The 18,113-nt window shown below is 28.9% G+C and overlaps 2 protein-coding genes and 1 long non-coding RNA gene across 9 annotated transcripts; all 3 read right to left on the reverse strand.

The window, feature by feature from the left end:
- Nucleotides 1-2,709: 2,709 nt before the first annotated feature.
- Nucleotides 2,710-5,079, reverse strand: LOC8263484 (dof zinc finger protein DOF2.5). Of its 6 annotated transcripts, XM_048370466.1 has the most exons (3): nucleotides 4,764-5,066; nucleotides 3,685-4,120; nucleotides 2,710-3,564 (listed from the first exon to the last, which is right to left on the reverse strand). In XM_048370466.1, the coding sequence occupies exons 1-3, from the start codon at nucleotides 4,785-4,787 to the stop codon at nucleotides 3,212-3,214; spliced, it is 813 nt and encodes a 270-aa protein (XP_048226423.1). In that variant the 5' UTR covers nucleotides 4,788-5,066; the 3' UTR covers nucleotides 2,710-3,211. The 6 variants fall into 6 exon arrangements, with proteins under 6 accessions (XP_048226423.1, XP_048226418.1, XP_048226421.1 ...); XM_048370461.1 differs by having other exon boundaries at nucleotides 2,710-4,120; nucleotides 4,764-5,079; XM_048370464.1 differs by having other exon boundaries at nucleotides 2,710-4,111; nucleotides 4,879-5,078.
- Nucleotides 5,080-11,938: 6,859 nt separating this feature from the next.
- Nucleotides 11,939-14,235, reverse strand: LOC125370874. Of its 2 annotated transcripts, none has more exons than XR_007217067.1 (3): nucleotides 13,824-14,235; nucleotides 12,486-13,454; nucleotides 11,939-12,382 (listed from the first exon to the last, which is right to left on the reverse strand). It is a non-coding gene; the product is annotated as an uncharacterized LOC125370874 (long non-coding RNA). The 2 variants fall into 2 exon arrangements; XR_007217066.1 differs by having other exon boundaries at nucleotides 11,940-12,567; nucleotides 12,691-13,454.
- A 699-nt stretch (nucleotides 14,236-14,934) lies between these two features.
- Nucleotides 14,935-17,266, reverse strand: LOC8263485. Its single transcript, XM_002523263.4, has 3 exons — nucleotides 16,790-17,266; nucleotides 15,529-15,780; nucleotides 14,935-15,374 (listed from the first exon to the last, which is right to left on the reverse strand). The coding sequence occupies exons 1-3, from the start codon at nucleotides 17,144-17,146 to the stop codon at nucleotides 15,090-15,092; spliced, it is 894 nt and encodes a 297-aa protein (XP_002523309.1). The 5' UTR covers nucleotides 17,147-17,266; the 3' UTR covers nucleotides 14,935-15,089.
- Nucleotides 17,267-18,113: the final 847 nt, after the last annotated feature.

Here is an 18,113-nt window from a genome sequence, read left to right on the forward strand (position 1 = left end):
AGACACAGAAAGAAAAGGAAAGTTACTTTCCTGTATAAATAAAATAGAAAGTAAAAATCCACAACAACCAACCTTAGCTCAGTAGTACTGAACTTGTTACTCCCGTTAAGCCGATAATCTTTAGTGGATATGTCCATGCATAATAGGCTTATGCCACACAGTATTCTATTGTTGTCCCGAACTCCAAAAAAGACCAAAAATCCTATGAGATTCTGAGCAATGAAGGGCTGTAATTTTAAATGGGTGCTTGGAAATAGGACCTTTTTCTTCCTTCGTATTACAACTGAAAGTAATTATTTTATTTTATAGATATACATGTTATTTAAAAAAATATAATTACTATATATTTTGTCATAAAATATAATTAGACTTTAATCAGAAAGTTGATGATAATATCACAATCAATCTAATATTAATTAATAACTACAAGTTACCAGTGATCATCAACAATTATCCATTATCGACGTTGTAAAATACAAAAGAGAAAGTATTATCCTTTTATCTCACCCGCACATTTGAGTCTATAACTAATTCAAAATCCTTATTACTAATATTTAGTCCGTTAATTGGAATTGGTTCAACACATAAATATTTATGCAAATTAAGAAAAGATCTGCAAGATAAATGCTAAGGTTTCCAAAATATGTGTTGATTATCCAAGCATTAACGGAAAAGGTGTTTAGCAATACGAAATAGGAAGTCCCAAATTATGCCCGTTGCCACTGCTGCTGTCTTTGAGAAAAGGATTTTGTGCGGCAAAGGAAAAAGAAAAAAAGGACACAAAAAGAAAAGAAGAAAAGGTTCAAAAGAAAAAGAAAGAAAGAGTTGGATTGGGATCAACAGGGAACATATGATCCAAATAATAACAAGGGCATGAGCTACAAAAAAGAGGTCCTAGAACGGGGAAATAAAGAGTTTGCCAATTGCCATGATAGTATCGGAGTAGAATGAATTAGCTTTCAATTCTACCCAAAAATCACGTCGATGAGATGTAAAACAAAACAATATAATAGTAATAATAATAATAAAATAAGAACAAAAAAGGATACCTATGACTATTGAGTAGGTAGAAGAAGAGATTATTTCAGAGCACGCTTGCCCATAACTATAAGAATGTTTGAGGGTCCCTCTTAAAGACCAGAGTGAGGTGGGTAAGGTTTTGTCACATTTTTCTTGGTCATTCAATATTATTATTATTATTATTATATTATAAAGAGCTTAAATCATACGCGGTTATAATGATCTTTCATAGTAATCAATTGAAGTGACGTTAGGGATTGTCCTCTAATTTTAGTGGGTGCCTAAATATTATTACGTGAGCTTTTAGTTGGGGCAGGTAATCTCTAATCTCCAAATTCAATTGGTTTTCTAAGTACAATTTGGCTTTCTTTCTGTTCATTTTCCCACTTAGCAACAGATTTTATGGTAACTCATGCTTGCTTTTGCAACCCTTCTTCTACAAAGGTACGTGGGGGCCTTCTAAGCTGATGTCTTCTTACACTTGAATTGCGTTTTATGGTTGGGAAAAGCCTCTCTAAACATCCATGTTAGATCCACCAATTACAGAAAGGTTAAACTTTTTATAAGATTATCTTTTACCTACTTTTAATGTATTATTATTATTATTATTATTAGTAGTAGTATTTCTTTGTGGTATATATAATATGATTTTGAAATTTTAAAATATATATTGTTGATTTATTATTATGATATATATGTCACTCATTTAATACTGAGTGTGATCTATTAAAATAATCACATAATTTATTTCTTTCTTAAGAAAATTATTATCAGAAATAGCTTCTTCACATTATATAAACTCATTATTTCTCATATGTATAGTCTCAATTCAGAACCTTATTGAACAAACAATGTGGCTAATCCAATATTAAACTTAGAAATGGTAAATACTATAAAGGATGCTATGACTAGAATCAATATAGGGAAAGTTGTCCGTTGGAATTAATATTTTGAATATTCATATTCAAATGATATCAATTCTTTTAATACTACACTCATTATTTTTTTTAATTGATAATAGATGATGAAGACTCACCTAAAAGATAAATTTCTATCCAAGTTAAGAACTCAATATACTCAATAGAAAAATCATATCTCGCGCAACTACAAAGTACTTCTTTCTAAAAAATTGGAACTCACACTCCTGATTTTTAAGACCATACCATAAATGAAAATAACTGGCATGTCTCCTATAAACACTTACGTAAAAAGACTAATAAAAAACTAATGCTAATATAATCCTCAAATATTATCCTTTAAACCTTTACTCAAAATGAATCATATTGTTATTATCTTGCACTTTTAGTGACATTAATACCTATTAGATTTTTAGTATATATTTTTTACTGACTTGACAATCGAAAGTTTACTTAAGCATAACATTAATTAACATATCAATAAAAAAATTAATGAAATTTCAATAAATATCATCAATTGAAATAAAAAGAATAAGTGATACTAAAAAAATAAATTAAATAATTGATACCATTTGAATAAAGATGAAAATACTTTAATAGCCGCGGGTAATTTACCTCTAAAAAATATAGCGTAGTACTTAAGTATATAGGAGGCATGTTTTAAGTGGCTAGAGAGAGATATCTCAATCTAAAGAAAATGTGTTCAAGACATCAGAAAATGTCAACAAAGAATTGCCACATTAACTAACCCACATATGAATAGTAAAGTATGTTAAGTAAAGAAAGAATATCATTGGCTGAATCGAAGTTTGATATGATGTGATATGAAATCTCAGTTTCGCATTGAATAAACAAAAATATAAACTGAGGCCCAACTCTGGAAAGTGGAAACCAAATACAACAAGAGCGCAGGTACTTGATCTAATTCAGATAGAAGAATTTATGAATACAGTCCATGCTATGCTGCCATGAAAGAAAACCCACATTAGACTTGTATTCACATCTTCTTCTATCTCTCACTCTCACACCAATTATATATAAATGTGTAAAGGAAAACCCTTTTGAAGCCAAAGCAAATGAGCTTCAAAATTTTTTTACAACTGCTCAAAAATAGTAATGAAAGAGAAGAGAAGAGAAGAATCCCTATCTGTTAGTCCTGGACAACTTTCAACACGTAAACGACCATGTAAAAGTAAAAGGTAATAGAAGAGAAAAGAGAAGAAGATACAAAAGTAGTTTCTTGGTCTTCTTGTCTTTCTTGATCTTTGATTTATTTACCACGATCCTCCACCCCCGCCAAACATTCCATTCCAAAATCCAGTTGAAGAGGTAGTAGTAGTAGCAGCAGCAGCACTAGTCCCTTGTCCCTTATTTTGATCAACTTCGTGATGATGACTTGGGCTTGAAAGATTTTTTAACTCTCCTAAAGGAAAGAAAACTCTTCCATCGTTTTCTCGGACCCCGTATCTATTCCCAAGTCCAAGCCCTTCAACCGCAAAACTAAGTGTTGGCTTGAATTCTTGCATTGGAAACCCTGAAGAGTACAGTGTGTTTGAATCCGGCATCGGTGATGGAATGAAAGAATTCAAACCCCTTGAAGCAATTCCAGTTCTTAGCAGCTCCAAAGCTGAAGTATATGAAGAAGAAGTAGAAGAAGAAGAAGAAGAAGAAGAAGAAGAGTTATGTTGAGTGTTGATGTTGTTGTTCATGTTTTCAGTGCTGGGTACCTCAAGAAAATAAGATATACCTTGACTGTCCGGCATAGCTGCAGAGAAAGCCAGATTAAGATCTTGCCCTTCATGAATCTTAGGGTTTTGAGAGGAAAACTGTGAAATGCATGGTGGGTTTAGATCAGGAAGCTCAGATATTGAGGCTGATGATGATGCTGGTACTATTGAAGAAGAAGATGATGTTGATGATCTCTTGTTCTTTCTCGAACCTCCTCCAACAGGAACATTTCTAAGAGATCCTCCTTCTGTCCAATACCTTCTGCAAGTCTTGCAAAAGTATCTTGGTTGAGTTAGACTGTAGTTGTTGTAGTAACAAAATTTGGTATTGGTTGAATTGCATCTTGGACAGTTCAATTGCTCCTGAGGCCTTGATTTTCTCTCTTGTACTGGCCTTGAGCATGCATTAGATGATATTTCTTCCATGGACTTAACCAGTTTAATATCCTGCAAACCCTAAAGCTAGTAATAAATAGAGAGACAATGAAACGAAATCCATGCTACAGGAACACGAAAATCTCAAATCTTAAATTTAATTAAACAAGGTTTTAATCAAGAGACAAACAACAACAACAAAAAAACAGATCAAACAATATAAAACCAAGCTTCTCTTTAGCAGAACTTTAGAAAAAAGGAAATATAAGAAACAAGAAAGAAAAAGAGTTTCTTAAAAAGAAAAACAAAAGAACAAATGACAATAACAAATTATACCTTTTCCAATCCCTTTATCAGTTCTCACACAAAGCAAAAAGGATAAGAAAAGCAAAAGTGCAGTGCTTTCATGTTTCAAGAACAAAAGAATTAAACTTTTATCCTTCTAATAACAAAGCTCAGATACAAGGTGGGGGAAATACACCTTTCCACATGAACAAATCTCTAAAAAAAAAAAAGAACAAGTTAAAAGTGAAACAAAAAGCAATAACTTGCAATCTCTTAAAACTAATTAATTAACTAGTGGAGAACATGATCCAAGTTATGTTAGTTAACCCTAAAAGCTAGCTTTAAACAATAAAATTCACAATTCTACATAGAAAAATACACCAGCTAGCCCCCAAATTCTTTTTTTTTTTCAAAAAAGAAGAACAGAAAAACTACCCACCTGTGGCCATGGAGCAGCATCCATAAATTCAGAAAGAGCAAGAAAGAAAAGAAAGTGATGACTTCAGAAAGAGAAAGAGAGAGAGAGATAGATAAAGAGAGATGGAAGAATTCACCTCCTTTGTCTGCAGCTGCTCTTTAGTGCAAGAAAGAATGTTTTAGATTGGTTGTGCACTGGCTTTATGTGGTGGCTCACTTTATGAAGATGTATGTATATCAGAAGAGAAAATTAAAAGAGAAAACCCAAAACAAAATAAAATAAAGAAATAGATGTGTTTGTTTTGACTAAACATACACAAGGATTAATATGTACATTTTTAGTTGGCACATTTAATGTGGGGAACTTTTGTCTGATATAAATTCCATATTCCATAGTGCATATATACAAATACATTTTTTTATTGATTGTGGGTGGAATTATGAGTATGTGTGTACTGTGTTTGTGGGTTTCTACTTTTTGACTCTATAATGGACAAGTCTTTGATTCTTGTTCTTCTCCTGTCACCTGTTTTTAGTGTTTTCTTTAGGACCACTCATGAAATTTTAACAAAAGGATAAATAAAAAAAGAAGAAGTTCAGGGTTTTCTTTTTGGTTATTATCAAAAAGATAAGATTTTATTACCCTTTAATTAAACTTCTTTCCAATTTGTCAAAAGATCCTTTCTCACAAGATGGCAACTTTTTCATGCTTTCGGAGGCAACTTCCTATGCTTTGCTTCCTCAGTAATTAAACAATTTCTTCTTTTTCTGTTGTATAATCATGTTACTGTACATTCACAATAGAAGATTGGTTAACATGCATGATTCTTGCACATCTTTTGAGTGAATATTATCCCTTTATTCACTTAAAGATATGTATAATCCTTCAACAGTTACCTTTCCGAGTTGAAAGATTTTAACTCTTTGAAATTATAAATGAAGAAATCTTTAAATAGACTTGGATGTATATATCATGATAAATACAAATAATAATATATATATATTAATATTTTATATTTTGATATTAATAAATTGATATATGTTTCATTATACAAAATATGTGTTAACCATCTATCGATTTTGATATATATGCGACAAAATACAAACAGAATTGAAAATAATTTATAACAAATTATATTATGCATGAAAATGCCATATTTAGAGGAAAAAAGAAATATTTTTCATTTTTATTTTAATGCTATGTACTACTACTCATTCACCTTCAATGCAACATATTTGAAGTAACAAAAGTATTTCATTTGTTTTAATGTAATGAAATACCACATTAGCTGATGTTGTTTTGCTTCTTCATAACTATTTTTGTTCTTGCACTATATGGAAAAGGCATGTGCATATATATATATAGTGAGCATATGATAGCAGCAATTAAAGGCGTTCATCAAGTTTAATATCTTTAGTCATTTGGTACAGTAGAAAGCAACTGTCATAATCATCAAAGAAACTAGAGCTACGATATTATTAATATAATTAGAAAGAGGAAAACAAAGGAAGAAAACACAGAAGTAGAAGAAGAAGAAGAACGACGGGAAAGAAGGGGTAGAAGTTGAAGAAATTAAAATAGGAAAGTGGAAAGGGGCAGCCGACAGGAGCCGACAAAAGCAAAAGTGGGGGGGACCCAAATAATGCGCGGTAGGATGAACAAAACAATTCTTACTTTGGATTTCTTTTATCTGACGCTGACAGCTTCGGTTTCAATCTCTTGTTCGCTAAATTGGCCAGTGACAGACTCATCCATCCAATCTCACTCTACCTGCCCCTTCCCCTTTCTTTCATCTCCTCATACGCTTATACATTTTTCTCTTAGCAACTAGAATCACTTCTTAGGCTTTGTTTTTATATCGTATCTCACATTATATGACAACCAAATAGAATATTAATATATGCTACTTACATTTTTCTTACTGTGAATTTTCTTTTTAATTTCTTTTATTATATTCTTTTTAATATTGAATTATCATTCGATGTCATATATGCCTGATATAAAGAACTGATATATAGTATAATTTCTCTTACTCAACGTCCGTCTAGCTAAAGTTTAAAAGTTTCAATTCGGGCTCTCAATTTATTTATTGAATTTAATTTGGTTTCCATTTTTTACTTTTTCCAAGACTGATTTTATACAAGTTTATTTATTTTTTGCTCTAATTAATTCCTTCAGTCAACATGTGAAATACACTCTCGAGCGTGCATGAATTTAGTTTTAAAAAAAGTATATATTGAAAAATCAAACAATTTTTATTTAAATAACTATGGTTATTTTTTCAAAGAAGAAAAAAAGGAAAACTATTAAAGATTTAAAATATTGATTCACTGTCCACACATTATCAAAAAGGATAATTTTTCCGTAACAGGATGATAGAAAAAAATGGCAAATTTCTTGTGGAAATCAAATGTTGAAGCAATTTGGACCTTCCTAAGGCTAACACGTTTGGAGCATCACTTGTTATACCTGACCTTGATCCTAACCGATAAACCAATTGGATCGCTACCGAGCTCCTTTATTTTCAACAATCGAATGATGCCATTTTGTATAGATACATCACAACTTGATAGATAATTCACCGCTCTTTTGCCATAAAAATGTACATCATGAAGAAGGACAATAAATAATTGGTAGATTTATAATGATTGAGTCAGATGATATATTAAAGAACTGATAGATCTGTAGCTATAAGAAGAACAAGAGAATTCACAAAGGATAACCGCGATTGTTCTAGGAGTGTTAGCGGACGAGAAGTGGCGGGAGCGAGAGGGGAGAGGAAAGGATTAATGGTGATTATTAAGCAAAGCTTGTCAGGATCCATGTTTGTTCTGAATTAAATTAATAAATAATTATAGTATTTTTAGATTTTTTTTATTATAATTTAAAGTTACCTGAACTTAAAAATGTTAAAGACGAGACATTAATTAGCGCAGAAGAAAGTTAGAAATATTTAAACTAAGCTCGAATGATAAATTAAGAGGTTAAATTAAGTCTTATTTCTATATATATTATACAAAAATACTGAAAGATACAAAATAATTCATAAATGCTCGTACAAAAATCGAAATAAGCAATTTAAACTTTATATAAAGCTGATAATGCATAACTTTAATTTAAATTGAAAATAGAAAGTGGTTCTGAATTGATAGTATTATTTAAAAAAGGAAAGAAAACGATTTTAGAGTGTAGAGAGAAAAGAGGAGAGTATGTATTTGAATCTAATTCTCGAAAGAAGAATGATTGGTAGTGGTGAAGGATGGATCTATTAATAATTTCAAAAGAGGGAAATGAATGAATGCCGAATGCTTTTTTCTGTTATCCTTTTTCTTGACAAAAATCATCAATCAGAAAAAAGGCAAATAAACTCCATTGAGTCGTGGGAAAAGCTGAAACCACACGGACTGGACTCATTACACTTTCATTTCTTTTCCTTTTTCTTTTTAAAAATTAAAAATTAACGATGTCAAGGCTACGCTCAATTCAAGAGCTTAAAGCATTGCACGTCAATAATGTGCTGCTCTTCTCTTCCCCTCCACCAATTCCAGATTCCCAAAATTTAATTTTAGGGCATAAAAATATCACAAATAAATAATTATAATAGATTGGAAAAAAAAATAACAATAATTATTTTATTTTATTTTATTTACTAATACCCCAGTACAATCCAAATTATAAGCAAATTTGAAAATTGGGTTCCGCAAAAACAGGATTAAAAAGACGAGATTTTCTTCTTTTAAATGAATGTGAGTCCACGTGCATGTGGACACATTAAATACTTGTCTCAATAAGATGGCTGAGAACATATGTTTGAGAGTTGGTGGTCGGGTCGGGGCAAGGACGAGATAGATAGAGGAATGTGTTTGACAGCCATTCTTTGTGGGCCTCCAAGTATCCAAGAACAAATGTCGTACCCATTCCTCTTGCTCCCTGACATCGGCCCAATAATTTGATGACTTGCCATCAACTGCGTTCTATCAAAAATTAACTGTTTTTTCTATTATAAGATTTCTTTTGATAATAAATCATTACAAATTTCAAGGACCATAGTGAAACTACCATAAATTAAAACGTAAATTTTATTAAAATAAATCGAGAAAATTTTAGTTTTAATATGGGTAAAGTTTTTACGTGATATATATGATTGTGAAATAATAAAGTGAGCCTATTTAAAGAGGGTTATTATGTTATTTTTGTTGTTTACAAAGTAAATTATTCTGTAAGGTAACCATTATTAGATAATTAAAAAAGAATTTTATCTGTATAAATATTTAGGTAGACTCAATTTATCGCATAATTTGCAAGCTAAATCAATTGTATGACAATGTGATATTATTTGTTATTTTGTTGTATTTGCATTGATTGATTTATTTACTACTATTAGCATCTTATGTTTAAAAGCTAATCAATGAAATTGTAACAACTCAAGATTTCCTGATAAACTAAGTCTGTTTAAAAATTTGTCTTTCATATATGATGCTAGAATTAGAGTAGGATTAAAATGATAAAAAAAAAAAAACGAAATTTCTTTTGAGAAACTAGCTTAATATATTTGCCAATTATACTTTTGTTTTTAGTAAGTAGAAAAATGATTTTCCATTTAAAAAAGAAAAAATAAAAAAATACAAATAATCTTTTTATTTTTTATCAAAATTATAGTGTTCATTTTTTTATCTTTACTATATTAAAATAGCAAAAAGGAATTCTTAATTATTTTTTTAAAGTACGGTTTTTAATTGTTTTTTGATTTTTTGATTTTTTTGATAAAATAACTAAAGAACAATAAAAAAATCGAAAATAATTATATTACATTTTTTAGAAATTAAAATATAGTATATAAAAAAATACTGTATTTTTAAAAAATAAAAATATTATATATTTAAAAATATTATACAGTAAAAATGATATTTTTATTTATTTTAAAATATATCTGAAAAACCACTTTTAAAAAAATTACACATTATACCAGACTCAATTTTCTTTAAAAAATTATTCTAAAAAACGAGCCTAATTTTATGCAAGTAACCAACCAAAAATGGCCCAAACTTTTTTCTTTAATGATAACATCATTGGCAATTTATGCCTGCACTCGGTTCACTTTGCAGTGTGGGCCGAAAGTAGATACGTACATGCGGGACTGTATTCTGCATTTAGTTGTTTTAGTTTTTTATTTTTTTTTATTTTTTTTTTAAGATTTAATATTGTATTTACATAAATTAATCTTTATTTGTGTGTTATACAATTTTTATAATTATTTTAAGTTTAACTAATTTTTTTATATATAACTTCAAATTTTATGTGTTAAAAATAATATAAATATTAAAATGTGTCAAAATATAGTAACACATTAAAAAAAATTATATCTCAAGATTTAATATATATATATTATAGGTAAATAAAATTTAAAATTAACATAATTAATAACGTATATTTTTTTAACTTTCAATTAGTCGTACTTTGGAGAATTAAAAATTAATATACTTTCGATAAATAATAAAATAAATTATCTATTAAAACTAATATAAAATAATTTTTAGGAACTTTTTATAACCTAAAATTTTTATATTATTAATGAATGAAATTAATTTTTTTTACATATTTCATAATTTAAATATTTTTTCAATATGTAATTGATAATTTCATAATAAAAAGTGATACCTTTTCATAATGGACATCAATACTCAACATTCATAAAATCTTATTATTTAATGTAATGATGTCCATTTTGTACTCAATCAATTTTAAATATTTATTATTTTAGTGAATGATATTCATTATTTATGATTTATATGTTCATTATTTTGTTATTGTTAATTTAGTAATTATAAAATTCTATATCAAATCTATGTAAATATTTATTTTCAGATGAAAATGATGTTGATTTTTTATGAAAGTTAGATTTTTTTTGTGATACATTGAAACAATTTTGTGATTCATATAAATAATCATCATTTATAGGCATAATATTCATTAGTTTATTAATAGATATTTATTAATTTACTTTTACAATTAGTAAATAAAGAAAATATCAAACTAAAATTATCTTACAAATATTTATATCGTGGTACAAATATCTTTTTAATAAAATAAAAAGTTAATAAAGAATGAAAATATAATGTTTAAACAATGAACATTTACTACATAATTAATGAATAAAAACTAATGATCATTTAATAGTAATTTAATGAATATAAATTGAAAAAAGAAGCACGCTCAGAATATGATGTGTATGTCAGAATTCTGACCGAATCACATTATGATATGATAAGTGTGCAAGGTATAAAACCTTCTGATCAATTATCATTAAGAAGAAGTAAATAAAAGAATTTTAATAGACTCAAGGGAGTCTTGCTAATAAAAGAGATGATTCTAGAAATGAGCCGCTTAAACAGATCTACGAGTAATCTCGTTTATTTGTCTCTTAACAAAGCTAAGAAAGTAATTTTCAAAAAAAATATAATAGAGCTGCACTTGAATATTATGTGAAAGTTATAATTTAATAAAAATTTAAGTGTTAATTTTTTTAATTTGAATACTTAATTTTATTGACAAAATATATTAATATATTGTTATATTATATAAACAAAATTGATGAAATAAAATAATACTATAATAAAATAAAATATAATATAACATATATTTTTAAAATTATAAATATAAATATCATTTTATAGATAAATATTTTTTGAAACAGAACTTAAGAAATTTATAGATTATTATAATGGAGAGTTTAAAACTATTTATAACTTGTATAAATTATGACCGAAAATTTTATTTATAATTATATAGAAATTACTCCTATATATAATATCAACGCACCATATTAAAAAAAAACATCAACCAACAAATCATCACCCGATTCAATTGCAACGTTGGAAAGATGAAGCTGCTTAAGCCAAACTACCTAATGTTCCAAACTTACTAATATCATAATATATAGTCTTAAAATAAACAAATTAATTACACAATGTATTAATTAATGAACGAACTATTATTTTATCAATCCATAGCAAATAGCAACAAAAAGAATCCAGGCATATTTATATCTGTGCACATATATATATAAGTAAATTTTGTGAACGTATTTATAATTTTAAAATACATAATCTAACGTGTTAAATTCTTTCACTTTTTATGCACTTTTTTAACAAAACAATATTTAGATCTAAATAAACATAAACTATAATACAACAGATCACATTCTAATGGCTTCTCATATAATATTATTGAGTTTATACTTTAGTTCTATTTTTTTTAACTAAATTAATGTCTTTTTCTAAAGAAAATGAATAAATTTTATTTTGATAAATGTATCAATTAGAGCATAGCCGATAACACCATAATTATGAATTTTGTGGATGGGAGGTTGGCCCTACTGACTGAACAATGAGCCAATACAATTTGAACCCAAATGAACATAATAATGATAATAATGCTCTCTTATAAAGAGGAGAGAGAGAGGGAGGGGACTTTGATGTATGACCTAAAGGAAAGGAAGCCTTGAATGTAGCATGATTTCAGTAACTTTGATTCTATTGTCAATATCACACTCATCATTAAGGTTACCACCTTTAACAACACAATTGACAACTTCCATGTCTCTGCAACCCTCTCTAGCTACTTTGATTTTTAGAGTGGTCCTGCATGGCAATTACTACTGCTCATCTATATTCTTTTCTTTGTCAAAGATAAATATTCATTCAAAAGAAAAGATTAAATAGCTAAAAAGTCAGACAACTGTACCATTTGGGCTGCAACATTTGAGCAAAAATAGTCAGAATAGAGGGCCTTCTTACCTAGACCGTGGACTGTCCATTTTGAACTCCTACAAACAGAAAACAAATAAATAAAAAATGCAAATTAAGGAAACTGTCAGCAAGCAATGCGACATCGTTTGAATGTCTGCCGTAGTTTGAGAGACCCAATTCATCATATCAATACAACCCACCACTTTGATGTGATGCCAACCTCGACCCTTAGCCACCAGCGAAGCAAGCCTTAAATCCAAAGCTCCCAAAAGACAAGGATCATTAACTCCAGCAGGACGACAGGTTAAGGGCAGAAGAAATCTAGCAATAACAATGGCTTCCGTGCCGGGTTAATTGTTTCGCTGGTACTAAAACTATGATAATTGTATTCATTTAATATCAAATTTTCAATTTATTTATTTTTAATACCACATTTGTTATTTTTATTACATCTAAAAATACTAATTGAAAATCCAGTGGATTTTTACTTAGTTGGCAGCCAACAGTTTACCTAACACATATTACATGCTGACAAGTATCACTAATCATAGTCACTAAAGTGTATCCCACAACTCATAACTATCACCTCCTAATTTGTAACTCTAAATCAATTTTTATACACAACAAAATAATGAGAGTGAAATTGAGAATATTGAACATGATAGTGATTGCCCCAACTTCTAGTTCCAAATACTCATCGAGTATTCTTTCACTATCACACCCCCTGTGACGCTTTTGCATTAAGTTCTCGGTCAAGTCTCCAAATGTAATTAAGACCCAAAAGCTAGTCATTGTAACTTCTGTCTTCTCTAGATTCGAGAAGTAAAAGTTTGTACCAGGAGCACATTTGTCCTATAAATAAAGTTATGGTGCTCAAAGCTGTGCTCTGATTGCCATCTTATCATGTTGTGAGCAAGTGGGGCCAACCATTCTAATATTGACGCTATTGCCTCAGTCAATTATCCTGCAAGAACAATATCATAAACTGAGAAACTACACAGATTAATGAGGGACAAATTAAAAGGAAAAGAGTCATTTTGTGGTATGTAAAAATCGATTTAGGGTTGGAAGTAAAAGTTATAAGTAATGAGACATACTTTAGTGACTAAGGTTAGTGGTACACAACGACTTGTGATGTGTGCTTTCTTTAAAGTATTATATAAATTATCGGCCGCAGATTAAGTAAAAATTACTGAATTTTCAATTGATATTCTCGAATGTAGCAAAAATAATAAATAGGATATTAAAAATAAATAAATTAAAAATTTAATATCAAATGGATACAACTAGCATAATCTTAATACCAACAACAGAAAGATTACCCTCTCAATACCTCTTGCAAATTGCTGCGTCAAAATTGAGTTTGTTGAAAGGAGCTAAAAGAGGTGTGTTATCCCCCCTCCGAAGACACCTCAAATCTCGTCGATGACAAGTAACATTAATGACTTTGATCCGATCCCATTCAATCTTAATAGTAGTGTAATTAAGTATTAATAATTTTAATTTAAAAAAACATATAGATAAAATATCTACAATTTTAAATTTTAAATATGCAGTCGTAAGAATTTTTATCATTTGCTTAAGTGATCTATAATTAAATAATAATAATAATTTTTAAAAAATTATAAATAAAATATCAAATTTAAATTTTAAATAAACCTTCTAAGATAGTAAAACTTTTACCATTTCAAAAATCTTAATTAGCCCACCCGTTCTAAATGATTCTAAATTAATGAATAAAAAGACAATACATATAAATTTAAGACAATACTATTTCTTAAAATAATATAGATTAATCATTTTAAATTTACCAATGAAATAAAAAAATTCTACAATATTAAAAAGTAATTAATTTTATGAAATAATCATTCTCTACTAAATTTAAACTAAATTATAAAACAACTCTTTCCTTGATTATTCTGTAGTTTCTTTTTGTTCAAACTTGAATCAAATTATAAAATAACTAATCTACATGAACCAAATATAACCATAAAAATTAAATGTTCTAATATTCAATTTTGTTTCGAAATAAACAGAATGAGTCTTCAGTTTGGCATTATAAGACTTTCAATAGTATTTCAAAAAACGGAATGAAAATTGAGAGAGAGAGAGAGAGAGAGAGAAAAGAAATTTTATCCTCTCGTATTTAGCTACATAAAAATAATTATTAAAAATAAAAAAATATTAATTTTTACTAAAATCATAAAAATAATAATAGTAATTAACTAAAATTGAAACTTTTTCTACCAACAATATAATTAATTTCAATTTTTAAAACAAAATAAAAAGAATCATTTTCTTTCTATTTCCGTCTCCTTAATTCTCCTTAATTTTAATAGCCAAAACATGATTAAATTAATCCCTCCGTTAGTGGGTTTCCTTAAAACTTGAATATGTTTAGGAGAAAATAAAATATATAATTCCAGATAAAGTATGAATGGAACTAAAACGAAAAATTGTCCTTTATAAACAAGAATATCATCTCTATTTTTCCACTATGTGCAAACATGCAGGCAAATGGCAGGGAAGAGCGGATACTAATAGTACAAAAGAACAGGAAGATCAGTTATTATTACTCCTAAATGAATATATGAAGCAATCAACTCTGACCAATAAGCACATCCTTATAAGGAGTTGGAACAGGATCAGGAACAGGTACAGCTTTTGTTTCCTCTATAATCATTTTCCTTCTCCTATGTTCTTCTGCAATAAGAGGCAGCTGCCCCTCTCTCTGCTGGATCAGGCGTTCCTGAGCCCCTCCTCGCAGTTTTTCCAGCCGTAATCCATCAATTTGTTGCATCTTGAACACTTTTACTACATTTGTTAAACCCCCGATAAAGAGCAATAAAGTTCCAAAGATTCCCATCCACACCAAGCTTCTGCCCTGCATTTACAAGAGAACTTAAATTTGTTGTATGGTACAAATTTTGCTTTTCCAATTAATCCGATCATTTGATGCGGTTTCATAAGAACATAAGAGTAGTCATGTTTAGATACAGAGATCCAGCAAAATTCATAATAAAGGAGTGACAGCATACCAGAAGTTGTAGACCATGGTGATCAAGCCCATCTTGCTCTTGAATGTTGAGAATGGCACCAACCAGGAACAGCAAACTCCCCATTAGAAATGGGATGTGGACACTTTCTTGCAAAATTTGGACATGCCCATCAGCTCTCTCGTAAATTTGGCACGAGTTGTGGATTGATCCAAGAATCCAAAGAATGGGTCCAGCAATAAGCATGTTAAGGGAGTGTTTTTCCAATTTGTAATAACCATATCTTTTCTCTTCCTGCGGTTGGTGAAAGAGTCACAGCCCGCAAGCAAATATAGCAACACTAATTATAATATATCAGACAAACTAAATTTTTTTTATTAGATCTCCAAAAATCCCAACGAAAATGAAAAGATTTGAATTCTCCAATACTCTTCTATAACCTAAGTTGCACAAAAAACTTTAAAATGCAAAACATTTCCTTGCCCACACAGAATTTTTTAAAATTTTTCAGTTACGATTCGAAAACTATCCAAAAATTTTAAGTCGGAAAGCTTAGACACGACTCGAGAACTTCCAAAAAAATTTCTTATTATTTGTTATATTTGTTTATTTATCATTGGAAATCTCAAAAAAGAAATTAGAAATCATTGTTCTATTTCATTGAATTTCATTGGATTTCCTATTTCCTATTTGAGAAAGATTTTCAATCTTTTCTATTTATTTGTCTTCTTATTCTTCCTGATAAGATTTTTCTTGTTATTGTTATTTAGTGATAAATTTTATATTACATTTTCTACTTTTGAGAAAATTTTAATTCTTTTTCCTATTTATAGATGATCAGCAACTCTATATTTCAATTTTTCTTAAACAATTATTTCTTATTTAAATTTACTTGAAGATATTAGTATGACTTATAGGATTTAATTTGTTAAAACTTCTCTTTCATTTAACTAAAATTCTGATATTAAATTGCTACTATCGATATTTAAATATATAATTTGTTAAAACTTTTCTTTCATTTATATATATATAATTTTTCTAGCATATCATTTTTTTTTCTTTTTTTTTTTTTTAAATTTCGTATCTTTTATAACTCCTTATCATTACCGAAATTCGCATTTTCCATTTCGGTGCAACTTAGTCTATAACAATAATTCAAAGCCTTCATACGTACAGAGCAGGATCTCGTAATAGTGGCATTAATTACAGTCACAAATTATAATCAAGCCATAACTTCGAAAGGCAATTCTTAATTAAGGAGAGAAATACAGGAAACACAATATCAATGAACGTATATATATACCTGAAGGAAAAGGAAAAAGATCCCCAAAAATAAAAGCAAAGCCCCCAAAGCTTGAACAATAGGAACTGCAAACTCCACAAGAGCAAGCTGCACATCGAATCCCATCAAAGGTAACCGGTAATCGATGCCGGCAAGATGTGCAAATAGATCATGAAGATTGACCGCCATAATAAGCCCTAACGCTATGAACATTAGAACCAAACCTGACTTAGGCTCCATTGAGAATAAGGCCGCAAACCCACCAAGAAGCACGATGGTGGCAAACACATAAAGGCCTGCATTTATGTACTCCGCTCTATTTCTACCCAGTCTTGGTCCGTACATTCTGCTCTCTCGTGCTGACGCTAGCTTCACCATTTATATATGTATGTGTATACAAAATATATATACATGCAAGAACGTTATGATATTAAAGATTAAGGATTAATGGAGCTTTGCTTGTACGTATTATAAGAGCTGTTGTATTGTTATCACTATTGATGCTTATGGATATAATGGGAACAGTACGATGGAAAGAGAGAAAAGACAAATGTCGTTTTTGGGGAGGAAGGCTACGTGTCCTTGTGCATGGATTTCTCTTCTGAATGCGGACCATACAACACCTGGATATTTGAAAATGCTATCATTCAGACACCTATTACTCTCCTTTGAAATGGTGCGTGCTTCATTTTCAAGCTTTTACTCCGCAATATGCAGAGCCATGCCAAATACCTGACTTGCTGTATGTACGTAATGGATAAGTTGTATGTTTTGTGTTTTATCAATATGTTTTAAACACTCTTTCGGCATTAGATAAATCCAATTATAAACTTTGGCCTAGTACTAATGGAGTGTTTTCAAATTCACGAGTTTTAATTCTATTGAAGCTTAATTAAGTAAAAAAATTATAAAATTGTCTTTTAATGTAAACTTCAATTTAAAACTCATAGTATTTTCTTCAAAAATATACAAATAATTTATCTCTTCTAAATGTATGTCTTCCTTGTACACAAAATTAATTATAATTCGTTATTATTTTTAAATTATTTATTATATATAAATTATTTAATTTCAAAATATAATTTACTTATAAATATGTATCACTTTTGATATAGTCTAGATTAGAAATAAATTATAATAATCAGATATGGCATTTAAAAAACTATTTTTATATTTAAATTAGTATTTTGAGTAAGAATTTAAGTAAAATATATATATAAAAAATTAAAATTGGATTAATTGACAAATGAGATTTGAGAAAATATTTATAAAATTAACTTGCAAATGAAATAAGTACTAAAGAGTAGTTTCTAAGTTTGGGCGAAATAGAGCATATTCAGCTATC

This window comes from Ricinus communis, chromosome 1 (assembly GCF_019578655.1).
Source record: "Ricinus communis isolate WT05 ecotype wild-type chromosome 1, ASM1957865v1, whole genome shotgun sequence".
Taxonomy (NCBI): Eukaryota; Viridiplantae; Streptophyta; class Magnoliopsida; order Malpighiales; family Euphorbiaceae; genus Ricinus; species Ricinus communis.